Source organism: Quercus suber, unplaced genomic scaffold, assembly GCF_002906115.3.
Source record: "Quercus suber isolate HL8 unplaced genomic scaffold, Cork oak 2.0 scaffold_579, whole genome shotgun sequence".
Classification (NCBI taxonomy): domain Eukaryota; kingdom Viridiplantae; phylum Streptophyta; class Magnoliopsida; order Fagales; family Fagaceae; genus Quercus; species Quercus suber.
This window is the reverse complement of record NW_027070024.1, coordinates 290,908-309,877: the sequence shown is the minus strand read 5'-3', so window position 1 is coordinate 309,877 and position 18,970 is coordinate 290,908. Positions and strand designations below refer to the sequence as shown.

Genomic DNA, 18,970 nt, shown 5'->3' with positions numbered 1-18,970 from the left:
GGGATATTATTTATTATTTTATTTATTTTTTAAAAATGTATAAATTTTTAAAATTACTTTTAAAAAAATTTATCAAAAAATTAAATTAGTAAATTAATAGGGGTATAATAAGAATATTAGTAAATTAATAACTTTTATTTTTAGAAATAGGACAATATTTTGAGACTTCTCAAAATGAAATAGAGGACAAGAAAATAAAACGGAGGTGATACAATTTATGCGCCTGGTACGTGCTTCATGATTGGTTTATTTTCAGCATAGTCTCATTTTCTTTGGCCAAAACAACCGTTGTCTTATTTTACCAACTTATGCGCTTGCGATGTGCTTCATGTTTGGGGTATTTTTTTTTTTTTTTTTTTTCAGCATGATCTTTTCTTCGATTAAAATTTTTGACCTGGCAAACAATATTTTTTCCACGTAAAAAAAAGTTTCACTCACTTTCTAACCTTTATTTATTTATTTATTTATTGTAATTTAATAAATAAATAAAAGAACTAACAAAGCACTCAAAAATAAGTTTTGATTTGGTCACTTTTTCTACAAACTAGTTATAAAAAAACTCTACAAACTCCCTATAAAAAATTAAAAAATTAACATTGCTACATTTTAAAAAAATCTAACCGTTGAATTGCATATTTTTTATATTGTTAACTATCCAATCCATTAAATTATTTTTTATACATAATCTAAGATTTCAAAATTTTAAAATTTAAACATTCAATTGAAGACAATTTTAATCTTTGATCTTCTTGAAATTTTGTAAACATAAAGAAGATAATAAGAAAATGTAATCTAATGGTAGATTTGTTAAAATTCATATCTAATAAAAATATACAAAGGGAGTTTGTAAAAAAACCTTGTCCTAAAAAAATGACTCAAACAAACAAGTTAAACAGCTTTGAATATATAAGTTTGTAAAAAGATTCATAATACATCAAATTATAATATAAATAGTTCATTTATAGTAAACTTATGATACAAGGTTGGTAAATCTAATTTATTAGTTCATAAACAAAAATTATCTAATATAATTCACTAAAAATAATATAGATGTGATGTTTACTAAATATGATAAATGAATTAGTTAATGATAAATGAATTAGTTAATCAAGTAACTTATGAACAAATTCGAGTTTATTTTACAAAAAAAAAAATGATTCAAGCTTAAAAATGTAACCTTATTTGGTACTTTACTTGAGCTTGACTTATGTTCAAAACAATCATAAATTTTTAGTACTTGACTCTACTCAGTTCAGTTCATGAGTGCAAAGTATCGCTGCAATGAGAACTCTCTACCCTCGGATCACGACATTGAGTACGGTGCTCTTACCCTCTACGCTTACATTTCAACCAACGCGAACGTGAATGATAACCATACCAACTATCAGTATTCGTACATGTTAGCTCCCAACATTTTTCCCTACAAACTTGAAATTAAACAATAATGACTTGAATAGAATCCGGCTTTTTCCTGTCAGTCTCACAGATTATTTGAATTTAAATGCCAACAATTACCAAAAACAATGGAATTTAATTTACCAAAAAGCAATTTCTTTTATACCGGGCCGAAAAAACACAGAAAAATTACATCCTCAATGTTTCTGGATGAGGGTAGCAAGGTGAGCTACTAAAAAGAAACTATATAGCTTCAACCTAGTACCCACTTCAGTTGCAATATATTATCTCCCTACTTGAACATTTTGGTGTCAATTTATATTACTGTAGAGAGGACATCAAAGCACCTAATTCGTTTTTCAACCATGTGTCCACTCCCTACTCCTCTTCTTTATGTACAGACCTGAAGATTCATGAAGCCAATATGGGATGTACAACAGAAACTGCCCTAATCAATACCAACAGTCCCCACATAGCTGTTGATCAACATGTATACATGTAGAAGTTAACCTATCCGGCGGCCGGAGTGGATGCTGATGCTTTTATTGATAAAGATACAGGACGGTCTTCATCAGCATCAGAATGATTGCTTCCAAGGTTGATAATATTGGTGAGCTTTTCTCCCCCTGCTACATCTCCACTTGGATGTGACTGATTGGCTGATGAATTTCCACCAGAGCTTGATAATCTCTGCTGTTTAAGATACCTCTCAGTAGCATCTTGTAGCAACTTCATCATGCTGCCAGAATCAGAACCAGGTGATAGCTCTTCCTCCCGCTCTGGCTGAATATTCAGATCAATTTGACCTTTAAAAGGCGAAGAAGACGACTTCATCTTGTTAGGTTCATCGTCAGAAACCTCATTGATCTCTCTGATCTGCTTCGGACTACTATTTCCTGTATTATTATATAGCAGGGAATCATCATCCTGCAATTTTTCAGGCACTGGCAGCTGCCGTGGCTGCTGCTGATGCTGCTTTTTGCGTATTGTTTCAGCTTCTTTCTCTGATTGTTTCTTCTCGCGCCGCATCATTAGGGTGCGGAAACGGCGCTTCACTGTCTGGCAGACATTACAGGTGCAAGACTGCTTGTGTTTTGGGCCCTTCCCACTAGGGGGCTGAATGCACACAATGCACGAGCAGCCAGGTCTATGTCGGGGGTGTTTTGTTGTTGCTTGGGATGATGCCGGGAGTGTCTCACCCTCTCCCAAGATAGCTAGGTTTGCAAGAGTGTCAAGCCCCTCTAGAGCTTCAACATTATCTGGATCCCGTTTAGTAGCCTTCATTTTCCTGGTAGCGCCTGCCCAAACACAATGACAAGTAGCAAATTTGATGATTGGCAATGGATGGCAGTTCACTACCAGAACACCCACACTTGTGTGCGCACACAGGTACACAGAGAGAGAGAGAGAGAGATAGTAGTAAAGTCTAGAAACCAGAGTACTTTAGTGCTATGCTCGACCATAAGCCTACTTGGAGTCCTCATGAATCATAAATGGTTGATGAGCACTGGATATAGGACAAATATTTGTTTAAAGCAACTCATACCTAAATTGCAGTGAGGTAGCAAATCTTCAAGCTGCTCTGCTGTCAATTCTTGTGCTGCAGAACACACGGATCTGGTAGCAGAGAGGATACAAACATATCAAGGGAATGACAGAGATGTCAAATAATACACACACACACACACACATTGGCAGCTGCCGTGGCTGCTGCTGATGCTGCTTTTTGCGTATTGTTTCAGCTTCTTTCTCTGATTGTTTCTTCTCGCGCCGCATCATTAGGGTGCGGAAACGGCGCTTCACTGTCTGGCAGACATTACAGGTGCAAGACTGCTTGTGTTTTGGGCCCTTCCCACTAGGGGGCTGAATGCACACAATGCACGAGCAGCCAGGTCTATGTCGGGGGTGTTTTGTTGTTGCTTGGGATGATGCTGGGAGTGTCTCACCCTCTCCCAAGATAGCTAGGTTTGCAAGAGTGTCAAGCCCCTCCAGAGCTTCAACATTATCTGGATCCCGTTTAGTAGCCTTCATTTTCCTGGTAGCGCCTGCCCAAACACAATGACAAGTAGCAAATTTGATGATTGGCAATGGATGGCAGTTCACTACCAGAACACCCACACTTGTGTGCGCACACAGGTACAGAGAGAGAGAGAGAGAGAAATAGTAGTAAAGTCTAGAAACCAGAGTACTTTAGTGCTATGCTCGACCATAAGCCTACTTGGAGTCCTCATGAATCATAAATGGTTGATGAGCTCTGGATATAGGACACATATTTGTTTAAAGCAACTCATACCTAAATTGCAGTGAGGTAGCAAATCTTCAAGCTGCTCTGCTGTCAATTCTTGTGCTGCAGAACACACGGATCTGGTAGCAGAGAGGATACAAACATATCAAGGGAATGACAGAGATGTCAAATAATACACACACACACACACACAAAGTACCCATAGCTTGTCCTTTTTCCCCCTTGGGTGTGTTTCTGTGTAGCTTTTCAGATGTGCAGGATATTGGCTAGATGCGAAGCAAGGGAATAACAAGGAAAAGTAGTCTCCTTGTATCATAAAGGTAGTAATGGTTCGTGCAAAGTGTAAAGTTAGACACAAAAACCCCGGCTATGGCAAGAAAGGTCTAATTCTTTTCTATGTTTGTTTTATTAACAAATGTTCAAGCAGTTTGGCCAACAAACTGAACCTGAATTCCATCATATATAGTTTCATCCCAACATGTGCATCATGGAGCAGCCATCCAATAACATGAATGAAGTAAATTTTTCATTTAAGCAAAGCATATTCATCTTGAATGCACATATAGGCTACAAGATGGTATATGAAGTAGATGGGATGAAAAGCCCATGTTTCAGATATAGAAATAGATGATGGTCTACCTTTCTGGGTCCCATGAGTTATCAGAACAGGTCCACTTTGACGGAAGGAGTGCATTGGCTGGCAATTTGCGCCACTTAAAACAGTCTTCACATTGAACCCACTGAATCTTTTCACTGACATAGATGGAACACAGTGTTGGAAAGAGACAAGGAAAATCAGTCCATGTCTATTATAATACAGAGAAAGCTCAAAACTGAAAAAAGGATATATATATATATATATGTATGTATGTATATGTATATCCATTTCAATATAGGCATAATAGAGTTTGCAATAATACAAAATCCAACACAGAATGCAAAGTTACGTAAAAACGAGTATTTTCTTCACTGCTTTCTACAGTAGAAGTTAGAAACCATTTTGACCCTGGCAAAACATTTTTGAAACAAGATATGTATGAGATTTTTTATTTAGAGAAAATAAATCATCGTTTTGCATGGCAAAATTTTAGGCACCATTTTTACCCAGGAAAAACAATTTCAAACAAGATACCCCAAAAATAGAAACACACTGAGCATGCTTGAACTTAAGAAGTAACTCACAACTACGAACAGGGAAAAAATAAACATCACAGAATCTCAATACAAGACCGAGCACTGAAAGGTAAGTGATTTACCCCAAATTGTTGGCAGCAAAAATGGTTGGCTTCCCAAGTATTGGTGCATCCTGTAATAATAGACGGCAGCAATCAAAATAGAGGGTACTTACCAAGGAATCGTTTCACCTGTTAATCAATTACAGAAGAAAACACCGAAGAGAAGTGGCAATTCATAAGACAACAAACATACAACAGAAGACATACCACTGGCCTCTAGAATTATCCCTCATCAATAAAGGAAGGTTTGGGTTCAACATTTAGCAAGTGTTGTTTTTCTTGGGAAAAGAGGGGAAAAAAGAGAAAAGGGGAGAGAGGGGGGGGGGGTCACCCACTTTGCTGTTTGGCAAGAAAAAAGTACTCTTATTGTGACAATGAACAACACTTTAAATGAGTGTGATGAATGCCAGATCATGATATATTCTTTAATCCAAATAAAAATTGGTAAGATCAATGGTAGCAACACCAGAGTGTTCAAGGAGAAGTCTTTCCCTTTGTCATTGTCATGTCCACATTAGCAGTGTTTATTTAGAAATTTTAGATCATCAATGCAGATTAGTAGCATTACTAGAACAAAGTAACTACACTTCTAACTATAACCATTGAAATTGATTCTGGAAAAGAACAAAATCAACAAAAGTTCCCAATCAATCCAGCCCTCTTGATTTGTCAGTTCTTCTTACAACTGGAAAGACATTCTGTGGGTACCACCAAAAAACAAAGATCGCATAACCACCCAATTATCAGGCTCAGCATAGCATGTCATAAGTCATGGCAAATTAGCACAATGCAGTTTATGCTATTACAGTGTGGAAAAAGGAAAAGAATATGGTCATAACATTGGAGTTATGGAATAGAACCACCTCCAAAATTGTGACCAGGAGCAAAAGCAGATCATTAACAATCATAAATAAATCTTACATTTGGCTGAAAAAATGTACAAGCAATCACTAGCAGTTCAATCTTTTACACAAAACAAACATTAACTACAGTACCTCATACTCCTCAAACTCAAAGCCTTCAATCACAACTACGCTAGGAAGATGGTTAGAAGGGGGGCGGAGTAATACTTGAGCTTCTTCCCAAGTTATCTTCAGCTGTATCAGGTCCTCATTTTCAATTCTTACACGCTTGCTCTTTGCACGCAAGGTGCTGTTCTTTTTCTTCCTAGAGATTGATGATTTAGCTCCTAGTACTTCTTTGGCTATGTATCCTGACTTATCAACTTTTGACCATGAACTAGGATCAGCCAATTCAGCCTGTTGGATTGATGAAAAGATAGATGATTCTGAACTATCTTTTAAATGATGAACATTAAAATCAATTTGAACAATTCCAGTTTATTTAACACTTACATCTCCATGGGTAGAAACTCCATTCATAGTCTTATTAGAGTCATGGTCCTGTCAACAGATATATGCATAAAAGTGATGTAGATTGTAAGCTAAACCTGTTAACCTTCTGCAAACCAGATGTTTAAAGGCTACAAACTATTGCACTAAAAAAAATTATGCAACAAAGCAACTGAAATCACAATTGAATTGTGGAATTTGGTTATTATGATGAAGAAATCAGCAATTAACTAATCCTCCAACATAAAGTCAGGAGCAATAATACAGTTCTTAGAGCATAAAGCAGTCACTTCCAACTGCTAAGTAAAACATTTTAGCAAATTGAATTCCAAAAAACCATCAAGATGAAACCTAGGCGGTAGAAATAAACACTTGAAAAACCCATTGTCTTACACACTTATACATACAGATGTACAGTAAGAATAAGGTGCTAAGCTATTGTATAAGGCAAAACCTGATCAGATGGTGGAGCATTTGAAGCCTTTCTGAATCCCATAACCAATTTTCCTTCTGGCTCTAATCGACTAAATGTTACTGAGAAAATAAAATTAATCATCAGTTCCAAAACAAGAAAAATATGAATTCTCGATAGTACCACATGTACTAGGAAGATGACTTAAAAGATAAAAGCATTAAACCAAAACTCAAGATAAAAGCATTTAGAAGGCCAACATAAATTAACAGGTAACATTCAGCACTTAATTGCTTGACAATAACTCAAAACCATGCTTGAAATGTACAACAATTAAGCATTTGTAAGCACCACAAAACCAAGTCTAAAGAGCTATAAAATAGAAAACCAGTGGTAGGAGACAGGCACACTGAGCTGAGCATGAAAAAGTTGTCATTCTACCTGTATAGAAAATTTAATCAACCACAATGTCCAAAAGCTCTCTATTGATATTTGGTTTCGTTACCTATATCTCCTGCTTGCAATTGCATGGACTGTATGCAAGGGGTAACACCCTCCAAAACATACATTCTGCTATTATTATTGGGCCAGAAGCGGAACTGAAATATCCATTCCTTGCCTTTTGCATCCTGGACTTTAAGAGGTAGTCCTTCAGGCTGAGAAATTGGTGGAAAGTAGGCCTGTCTCATGGTGAATGAATAGTGTTATACAAGGATTATCACCATAGGAAGTTGTAACAAACTAAAACTAATACACCAATTTAAGATAAGATCTTCTAGAAATATTTACACCAAATTAAGATTAGATCTTCAAGAAATATCAATGGTCATCAAGCAATGTCATAAATACATAGCCATAGAAATCTCATGCCAAGGAGAAGATTCCATTAGAGTCAAAACTGCCCTTACACTAAACATAATGCAAACAATTTGACAAAATAAATTAATCTAAGAAACACGGTACCTGGAATGACAGCCACAGAAGTCATTCAGGTTATCAACAGTATGACATGGAACTTCTATAACCTAGTATAGCTGTTATATATTGCAGTATATAATAGCTAGAAAAGTAAAACTAAATTCATACTCAAAACCATGCTTGAAATGTACAACAATTAAGCATTTGTAAGCACCACAAAACCAAGTCTAAAGAGCTATAAAATAGAAAACCAGTGGTAGGAGACAGGCACACTGAGCTGAGCATGAAAAAGTTGTCATTCTACCTGTATAGAAAATTTAATCAACCACAATGTCCAAAAGCTCTCTATTGATATTTGGTTTCGTTACCTATATCTCCTGCTTGCAATTGCATGGACTGTATGCAAGGGGTAACACCCTCCAAAACATACATTCTGCTATTATTATTGGGCCAGAAGCGGAACTGAAATATCCATTCCTTGCCTTTTGCATCCTGGACTTTAAGAGGTAGTCCTTCAGGCTGAGAAATTGGTGGAAAGTAGGCCTGTCTCATGGTGAATGAATAGTGTTATACAAGGATTATCACCATAGGAAGTTGTAACAAACTAAAACTAATACACCAATTTAAGATAAGATCTTCTAGAAATATTTACACCAAATTAAGATAAGATCTTCAAGAAATATCAATGGTCATCAAGCAATATCATAAATACATAGCCATAGAAATCTCATGCCAAGGAGAAGTTTCCATTAGAGTCAAAACTGCCCTTACACTAAACATAATGCAAACAATTTGACAAAATAAATTAATCTAAGAAACACGGTACCTGGAATGACAGCCACAGAAGTCATTCAGGTTATCAACAGTATGACATGGAACTTCTATAACCTAGTATAGCTGTTATATATTGCAGTATATAATAGCTAGAAAAGTAAAACTAAATTCACTATTAACAGTTGTTCTACCATTTTAGACGGTAAATATTTAAATTTCTATAACCAAGTCATGTTTTCTTCCTTTGATAACAAAACAAACCTAGTTTTTTTTGTAAATTATCAGCGTCATAAACAGTCAATCATTGTCCGCAGACCCACCATTACAACCACAGTTCACATCACTTTATATGTTGCTAAGCAAACTAGATATCAGAAAAGGAGAATTATACTCAAGTCATTGATCCTAATATGGAACACTGACATCATACCAAAAAGGTAAGGTGAAAGGTAAAACTGGGGAACCATCTTACAGCACATATCACCACATTTCACATTTGGTTTATTTTATAAAAATAAAAAATCCTAAAAAGGGCACACTTCTGCAAGTGTGCCTTGCTTTACAGGGGAAAAGCATTGAGCTCTGGCGCTTCACGCTTAAGCATACTTCTACCAACAGTGCCTAGTTCCCACATGGTAGGACCGGGTAAACCCCAGATACCTGCAATAGCCCACAAACCACAGGTATGTCTGGGACTTGAACACAAGACCTCAAGGTATAACACCACTAAGGGTTTCTTTGGAGCCATACCCATGTGGGCAATTCTCCATTCAAACATTAAAAGATTGAAAGTAGAGAACTAAGACATGTCATTTCTTATGAAATGGTGTGGTTGACTGAATTTTTCTTCCTATGGATGCATCAACATTGATGATCATTAAATGAGAAAATCAGGAATATTTTCTTAACTAAAGAGATTAGAGAATAGAAATGCTGAAAGAATTCAAAATTGAAACTGGGGCACCATCAGACTCACCTCTGCACACTTTTTTGGAAGCACTAAACGCCCAATCCGCCCAGCATCACTATGACTTAACATTTTCTCAAATAAAGGAGTGATCACAGAATTTGAACTCCCATGTGGTTAAGGCTTACATGATGCTGATTTGTAAATAGAATGAGTAGACAGGTCTTGCATCAAAAACCAAATAAAGCAAATCCTTGCTCATTAACATAAATCGAAATAGGTTTTGCAGAAATTCTGATAAGAATAAAAATTCCTATTTACAATTATGGCTAATTAGAAAATATAATATTTTAAATTGACTTGAAAACTTTAAAATATGAAGAACATGTTATTTAATCAAAGGATACTCTCCAGATATTTGCTGAAGCTCTTGATCAGTAAACCTGGGCCAGTATCGAGGAAGTAAGAGACTTCTTCCTCGTGCATCCACTCGAGGCCTTCCATTGCGAACCTGAGCTTCACCAGACAAGTCAACTCTATTATGTAAATTACCATGAAACAGCTTTGGAAGAGGTGTAGGAGTTGTTCGCAAATGAGTTCTACTAACCCCGATTTGGGCATTTGTTTCATTTGGAGATGCATGAGGTGCAGTCAAACCAAATTGTGGGGTAGATGGATCCTCCTTTAAGGAGGAAGACTGTTGAGATAAACATGAACTGTGGTTTTCTTCAGACTTAATGCCTGCAACAAAGTTCACATAAACTTAGCAGCCATTCCACCTGTTATTTCTGCGGGAAAATTCTCCAGCATGGAATCAGTAATACAGGAGGTCATTAGAAAACCCCTTCCCCACACCCCCCCCCCCCCTTTTTTTTTAAATCATGATCCAATAAAGTGCATAGCACATACCTGCATTCCCGTTGTCAAATATTTCCCGTGAACCAAGTTTCAAGTTTCCGTTCATTAATCTTTCAGAAAGATCCTCAATTTTCTTTTTTTCTAAGGGAGAGGCAGATAATCTATCATTGGCATTAAGTTTGTTAATGCCACCTGATATGTCAACTTCATAGGGAAATCTTGACTGTTCTGATGCAGGTATAGAAGAATTAAACAAACTTGGTGCCTGCCGCCATGGTACAGGACCTGATCCAGCCAACTGATTCCAATTTTTGACAGATAGGTCTTTGAGTCTCTCTTGTAAAGGTGGATGAAAACACAGAGATGTTGGCCATGCTGGATTTGACTGACGCAGTATATAAAAACACAGTTATAACAAAATCAATGGTACATAAAATGCAAGACTTGCACATATTAAATATCACTTTGAATGCAAGTAATGCCTTTGCTTGATCATATGAGAAACTTATCTGCTCATCATAAGTTTAAACTGTTAAAAAATATCCCATAAAGAGTTGTAGAATGCTATGCAGCAATAACAAGAAAGAGTGAAAAAGACCTTAAGCGGTTTCTCATAATATATGGATGACAAGATTTTGCCAGGGATGAAAAAATCAGATAAACATTAGATTAACAAATAACTATGGAAAAAGAAGGGTAAAAGCAAGAAGACCATGGCAAAATAGTGTCTCAATAATTTACTTATTGGATTCTCAAAAATAATAATAATAATAATTTACTTATTACTAAATATCTGGAAAAACATTATGCGTAGAATATAGAAACAGATTGATGCACTATCATATGATCAAATTTTACTTATTTATAAAAATAAAAATAAAAATTAAGAAAAAGTCAAGCAAGAGGACAGGAGGGATCAGTGGACAGTGTAATGTAAGAAAATGCCTAAATTATGATTTATGAGATGCCGTGTCATTTCACTTCGTTTTTTTTTTAATGAGTAAATGATTTTCACTCAAAGGTTGGCTTATAGTATATGGACCAAACAGTGAGAATTCATTTGACAATTATTGTTAGACAAAATAAAGATCATACGCAGTGCAAAATGCTCGCATTTCTACAGAGTCTTGTCTTGTCAAACAGAATGGGGCTAAAAATCCTCCTCTGTAAATAATTTTATGCAAGTTAAACATATTATTTTATGATTACCCAATTTGACATTTAGCAACAGTAAAAGAACTTTAAAACAATATCTCCAGCTCCTGACATGAGGCAATTTTTTACCTTCTTCAAGAGTAAATGAACAGTTTATTGAATTGAAGTAACAGTTATGAGTTTCAAGCTCACACCAAACATGCAGTGCATGAAGTTCATGAGTGTAGCCAAGTTCAATCTAAGCAATACCAAAAACATTTACCTTTTATTTCTCTAAGCATCAAATTTGACTGATTTAAGTAGAAAATTTTCCAAACTTGACAGTCATACAACACTAATTAAGGATCTAGCCAATGAAAATGAGTGAAATACTCTCAATCAAAAGCAACTGGTAGTAAATTGGCAAGAACTCCAAGGCAAACAATTGCCCAAAATCAAATAATGGCACAACAAACAACAAAAGAAAAAATGCATATAAAAGAATACAAGAATGGAAAGCCAAATAGAACCATACCCAAGGGACATTTTTCCTTGCACACGTCATGCATTCAATGCCTCCAGGATCCAACAATGTAAATGCATGACTTGAAACAATACATCCACAATGAACTTGCTGCAAAGGAAGATTAACCATTAGATCATCTACTAGAAATCAAAAACTTTTAATTGGAAAATGAAAACTTATTTATTTGATATCTATCACACCTTTAAAGAAGATTAATAAACTGAAATAAACATCCAGCTCACCTTCCCACAAGTCTCACAACACCTCCAACCAGTAGAACTCAAGTGGAAAGTCTCACAGAATCTTCCTTCCTCATAAACAGAACTAATGTCAAATAAAACTAGAGTCAGATTTTGTATAACTAAAGAGTTAGAATAAAATTATCACAAAACAGATTAACAGTTCTTTATGCTATTGGATTAGCAACATGACAAAACTTTTTTTTTAAATAAGTAATGGAAACTTTTATTCAAACCATAAAAATTAGTCACCCAAGCATATAGGAAGCAACATGGTAAAACATTAGATAGGCTAAAGGCTTCTTTTCAATTAAATATATTGTCCATTTAAAAAAAAATACATAGTACAAATATCTAAAACTCCTAATTCTTTAATAAAATAAATACTCATCTCCACAGTCAAAAGCTGTCCCTGCTAAGTCAGAACCAGCTGAGTTTTTCTTTTCAGGCCACAGAATTATCCTAAGAACTAATTTTGTTCTGAACGGACAAAATATAAATTGTAGCCCATTTAGATTATGCATCCACCCCTAAGAAATAAACATACAGACAGAAAAGGCAGGTACAATCAGGTATATATGGAAACACAAGGGCATGAACACACACATGCAGCAATGATACAAAGAGGTCTCTCTCTCTCTCTCTCTCTCTCTCTCTCTCTCTCTCTCTCACACACACACATCCCCCCCCCCCCCCAAAAAAAAAAAAGAAAAAAAGAAGAAACAGAGCACAATAGAAAGAAGATTCTTATACAAGCAGAATATGCTGGAAAGTACAGAGATTTTGTTATCCTCAAAAATTGGAGAAAAAACAACTAGATGATAAGAAGCAAAGGACTAACTTGGCCCTAATAAAAAATTGTAACTTAGCAATTGAGTAAATGAAAAGGCAAAGTCTGTCATAGGCTTTCAAGATAGAAAAAGTCTGAGGTGATGTAAATATTTGTTTGGTTTGACAGTCCCTTCACAATCAGCAGGATTCAACAAACCCTCTCAAGGATTACAACAGGGAACCTCCTCCACAACTTTGAAAATCTTTACACTGACCTTCAAAACACAATTCTGAATGCATAATTACCCAAGCAACCAAAAAAACAGTAAAAGCACATGCCAAACACACAGGCAGATTGTCAATGGTTAAGGCAATGAATAATCATAGGATAATTGGACCTATACATAATGCAACGATTTAGCACTCTTTAGTCTCTGTTCATCAAATAATGAACTAATATGGAGCTTCAAACCAAACTTAACTCGCAAGCTGCAGAACTTCACATTTGCACTTGCATTAATTATTTCCCACTTGGAATTAGGCAAGATCAAGCAAAGCAAACAGCCACCTATTAATTGCAATTTAACAAAATGGGAAATGTGCAATAAAGGGTACAATTTAATAAATAAAAACAAGTACACTCACAGAGAAAAAATGCTGGATGAAAGTAATACACATGTACACTCACAGGGAAAATGTTCCCTCCATACCAAATCACAGAAATCACATTCTACAATAATAATAAAAAATGCTCAAAAGAACTTCCATATCCATCAACTCCCATTCAGAAGGCAACTCAAGCAAATGAAAAAATTGATTATTCAGCTTCCTCAATCAAACTTCACAGAAGCAAACACATCAAAGCCCAAATCCAATTTCCCAAATAAGCCTTCTAACAAGCCAATATCCAGCTCCACAACCAAAATTTTAGCGAAAATCCCCAAAACAACCAAGCTAAAAAACCATGGCATCACACAACAGACTAGAAGTCAAACCAATCAGCCACACTACAAAACCTCAAATACACGCCAAATTAAACCACCAAATCCCCCCCCCCACAAAAAAAAAAAGGTTAAAAACAAAGAAAGAGCAAAATCCTCTGTACCAGTCAATAAAACACTAAAACAGAACAAAGAAACATAAAAGTATTGCTTACGCGCATCGATCACAGAACTCGACGTACTCGCCATTTCGGAGCCTGCAGACCTTCCTGGCCGATTTCAACTCCATGCACTCTGAATTGTAACACACCTTGGTTGATGACAAAGCTGGCGACATCGAAAACTAATAGTAGCAGAGCAAAATGCTTACACAAAGCCTAGAAATTCAAAGACCCAAAGAGTTGTAGAGAGAGAGCAAAAATTGAAATGATAATCGTGATGGCCTGATCTATACGAGAGAGGAAAAGATTTGGGGAGGGTTTTAGGGAGAGAGAATGGTATTTCTGAAGTGAGAGAGAAAAAGTAACGCACTTTCTACATTATATCCTATTATATAAACGAGGGTTTATAAACACGTCAACTCGTGAGCTTTTCTGTTCTTTGAATCTTTCCATATTTTCGAGCATTGTCGGTTTTCCTTTTCTATTTAGACTTTTCTCAGTTTGTTCCAAAATTACCATATTCTCTGATAGTATTAAGTTTTCCTTGTTACCGGTTTGGAGAATTATTGCCAACCATGTAATACTAGTTAGAAACTCATGCAATGCACACAAAATTTTAACAAAATATGATTTTTTTTTTTTTGTTTTATTTGTTGTCTAAATATAAAATTTAATAATTACTGTAATGATAAACATGCATTTATTATGATTGCATATATATATATATGGAATTATTTATTATGCCATTTAATACATACACACACACACACACTATATGATATGAAAAGATTTTAATAAATGGCATAAATATAATAGGTTTTATGCATAATCATTATAGAATTTTAACTCAATTAATACACACACATCTATATATTAAAATGATGACGTGAAAAAATGTGGGCTTTCAAAAACTTATATGGCAACATTAGAAGAAGCAAACCAAAGTCAAAGTTTAGTTTTATATATATTAAAGATTATAGAGAAGTTATAATCAACTACATGTTTCTTGAGTCCAATGTGTTATTCAGAATCTATTTGGGATAACTTCTCATCTTTAATAGGAAAATCCCCCTTCTCTAGAGCACTGCCACATCAGCCCTTATCATCCACCACGATAGCAATTTGCCATGACAGCATCTAACCCGCAATCTTGACCAAGAGGTCACCTAATAGCTCTCTCTCTCTCTCGCTCACACACACGCGCGGCAAAAAATAGACTAAAAGGTCAAGGAACATATAGTTATTTTCTAAAATATTGTTAGGATCATATTAGGAACTCAAAATGGTTCAAGGCCTCTAAATAGCACTTTGTGACAACCTTGACCAAAATGCATCCAAACTCAAACCAAGCCAAGTCCAGGACTCTCTTGCACATGGAGACATCTAGGCAATCAGTTTAAGGCTTGAACTAAAGTTGTAATCTATGTGGGAAGATAATTGGGCACATGTCCAAGAGCTGGTTAGGGTTAGAGTTAGATATTCGTTCATTAATTACTAGTGGATTAAGTTAGTTAGAGCTCAAGCGCATGTAAGACATTTATGACATGGGTTAATTCCTGGGAGCACATGCCAAATTAGAGTGCCAATAGGGGTTAACCATGCATAGCCAATAGAATTAGATCATGAGTTGTATAAATATAGACATGTAACACTCATTTGATATCATGTGTAATAACAATAATAATCAAGATTCCTTTGAACTTAGTTTTCACACTAGTTGTATCATAAAAATCATGCTTGGAGAAGATGACTCTTTCAAAAATGTCACAAGCCATTCAATCACTCATCGTTTGCATGCAATTCATCCCTTATGCAAAGTTTACCAACCAAAACCCTAGCATTCTCTAAACATCAACATTTATATTTCCATCATCAAGAACCTTAGATACCCAAATTCCCAAAGCCCTCAAACACCAAATTCCAGCATCCAAACCAACAAGAACTGAATCTACTCATCAAGGAACACCACCTATAATTGTGCTCCTTACATTTATATCCTCAGCAATACATAAGGTTTGGATTTCCACTACAAGATCAATTATTCTAATAATTCCAGCCACTTCCTACTCCTACATCAATTTTTGTCTAAGAAATAGACAGGCACACCCCCCCCCCCCCCTCCCCCCCCCCCCAAAAAAAAAGAAAGAAGGAAAAGTGCACAATAGAAAGAAGATGATTCTTAGAGGAATAATGTCTTGACTGTAAAAATGATCAGAATATTAATTACAATTACAATATGCTGCAAAGTATGGAGATTTTGTTTATCCCCAGGCATTGGAGAAGAACAACTAGGAAATGAGAAGCAGAGGACTACCTATACCCTAATAAAAAGTTAAAACTAATGTAAATATTTGTTTAGTATGACATTCCTTCACAATCAGCTGGATTCAAAGAACTCTTTCAATGGTTAAGATAGGGAACCTCATTCACAACGTTAAAAATCTTTACGGTGACCTTCCAAATACAACTCTGCTGCAGAATCACCCAAGCAGGAAAAAAAAAAGGACCAGCAAAAAGCACATGCCAAACTCAGAATTAGAATGTGAATGGTTTAAGGCAATTATTAATCATACGAGAACTGGACCAATACATAAGGCAATGATTTAGATCCTCAAGTCACCGTATGTCACATAATGAACTAATATGGAGCTTCGAGACCAAACTTAACCCGCAGGCTGCAGAACTCTACAGTCACACAAGCATTAATTAATTCGCACTTGCAATTAGGCAAGAGCAAGCAAAGCAAACAGCCTCCTATTAATTGCAATTTTACAAGATAGGAAATATGCAATACAGGGTCCAATTTTTATCTTAACTGGGGTTCCAGTGAGAAATTCAGAATGAAAGTAATATACATAGACTCACAGGGAAAAAGTTTTCCCCCAAACCAAATCATACACGTCAAGATTATTTTCCAAATAAATAGTACATCAAAAAGTCCACTGAATTAAAATTTAGGGAAATAAACACAAAACCCCCATTTGATTTCCCCGTAAAACACAAAACCCACTTAAGTTTTAACTGTAACATTTACCCTTGTGGTCTTGTCCTATATGTAGAGACAGTAAACCGTTAAACATCCACGAAAACAAAAGCTAAAATTTCTCATGTGTTCATATTTTGTGTTACACTCAAAACCTCCAGGGTGGTGAAGTCACGAGTATTGCACAGTTAACTTTTTACACTCAAAATGGAGACAAATTCTACGTAAAAGAAAAATGCTCAAATAAAATTTTCATATTCTTCAACTCCCATTTCAGAAGGTAACTCTAGCAAATGCAAAAATCAATCATTCAGCTTCCTCAATCAAACGTCACAGCAACAAAAACATCAAAACCCGAACCTAATTTCCCAAACTAACTTTCTAACAAGCTTAATATCCAGCTCTACAACCAAAGTTTTAGCACCAAAAATAAATAAATAAAACGACAGCAGCATTCACCAAACTCGAAGTCAAACTAATCAGCCACACTACAAAACCTCAAGTTCACGCCAAATTAAGCAACGAAATCCCTAAAATAAAAAGCAAAGCAAAGAAAGAAAGTGCAAAATCCACTGTACCAGTCAACAAAACAGTAGAACAAAGACAAAAATAGAAGTATTTTGCTTACGCGCATCGATCACAGAGGTCGGCGAACTCGCCATTTCGGAGCTTCCAGCCCTTCCTAGCTCGCTCTGATTTCAATTCCTTGCACTCCGAATTGTAACACACCTTTGCCGACGACGAAGCCGACGACATCGAAAGAAAGAAAAAAGTAAACGGTAACCAGAGCCGGCGAGAAATGCTCACACAAACCCTAGAAATTCCATGGAGTTTTAGAGAGAGAAAGTTCGAAAATCGAAATGGAAATCGCGGCCTGATCTGTAATCATATGAGAGAGAGGGAAAGAGAGTTTTGGAATGAAATGGAGAGAGAGAGAGAGACAGAGACAGAGAGAGGGGGGGGTTTTAGAGAGAGAAAGAGAATGGTATTTTTGAAGTGTGAGATAAAGTAAAATGTGTTTCTATTTGTATATATAGAGAGAGGCTTTAAAAACACGTCGACTCTCCTGACTCCTGAGCTTGCTTTGCTTTTTCTGTTGTTCGCTTCTTCCTTTCCATCTTTTCGAGCGTCGTCGTTTTTCGATTTTTTTCATGGAGACTTTTCTTCACTTCATCTTAAAATAGTACAGTGTTTTCTAGCCTACTTTTTTCCCTTCGTCTTAAAATAGTACAGCGTTTCCTAGCTCAAGGGGAATAATAGTTAATACTTAATAGTCCATTTAAAGAAATGATTAATAATCTATTTCGATTTTTTTCATAAAGATTTTTCTCACTTTATCTTAAAATAGTAGAGTATTTTTTCATTAATTATCAGCTTATGAAGAATCATCTCAAAATATATATATGCAGAGGAAACTACTAACATATGCTCTTAGGATAATAGTTAATAATCTATGGAGAAAGAAAAAAAAATTCAATGTTTTGACAGTTTTTTCTATTTCTCATAACATTGATGTCAAAATTTTCCTAAAATAGATTGTTAACCATTGTCTTAAGGACATCCGTTAGCATGACTCATATATATGTGTGTGTGTGTGGTGGGGGTGTTTAATGCAGGAAAAAGTATAGAACCACAAAAATTTTCATAACTTAACGTAATAGAGTGTGATTGGTAAATTAAAAAATTATGAGTCCATGTGCAAGTGATGTTTAACTAATTATATTTTGCCACGTCTGAATTGTGATAAAAAAGTTGTGGAATAATTTATGGTCCTAAAAATACTAACTTTCATTTATTTATTATACTATCAAATTTATATCACTTACGTTTATTATTATTTGTCATAAAATTAGTAATAGTCTTAGCATTTTTGACCTAGTTAATAAATGATGATTTAAACAACCAATAATTATTAAAATATTTAATATAGCGTTAATAATGTTCTTACCATTCTCTAAAAAAAAAACCAACTAATGATACTATAAATATTACAAATTTTGCTTCATTAACTTTATTTAGAGCCTTGTACTCAAACGATTGACATCTCATAATATCTTTAATAGAAATATCTAGAATTTAAATATTTTGTCATGTTTGTTTATTAAGTTTTTGTAATAAA

General features: G+C 35.3%; 1 protein-coding gene across 1 annotated transcript; it reads right to left on the bottom strand.

Annotated features, from left to right (window-relative positions):
- Nucleotides 1-1,529: 1,529 nt before the first annotated feature.
- Nucleotides 1,530-17,870, bottom strand: LOC112012445 (B3 domain-containing protein Os07g0563300). Its single transcript, XM_065764722.1, has 15 exons — nucleotides 17,480-17,870; nucleotides 11,999-12,080; nucleotides 11,766-11,864; nucleotides 10,148-10,481; nucleotides 9,646-9,979; nucleotides 9,308-9,404; nucleotides 7,926-8,100; nucleotides 6,682-6,761; nucleotides 6,231-6,278; nucleotides 5,871-6,134; nucleotides 4,897-4,946; nucleotides 4,280-4,393; nucleotides 3,689-3,759; nucleotides 3,131-3,440; nucleotides 1,530-2,410 (listed from the first exon to the last, which is right to left on the bottom strand). Exons 1-15 carry the CDS (start codon nucleotides 17,605-17,607, stop codon nucleotides 1,906-1,908), a joined length of 2,691 nt encoding a protein of 896 aa, XP_065620794.1. The 5' UTR covers nucleotides 17,608-17,870; the 3' UTR covers nucleotides 1,530-1,905.
- Nucleotides 17,871-18,970: the final 1,100 nt, after the last annotated feature.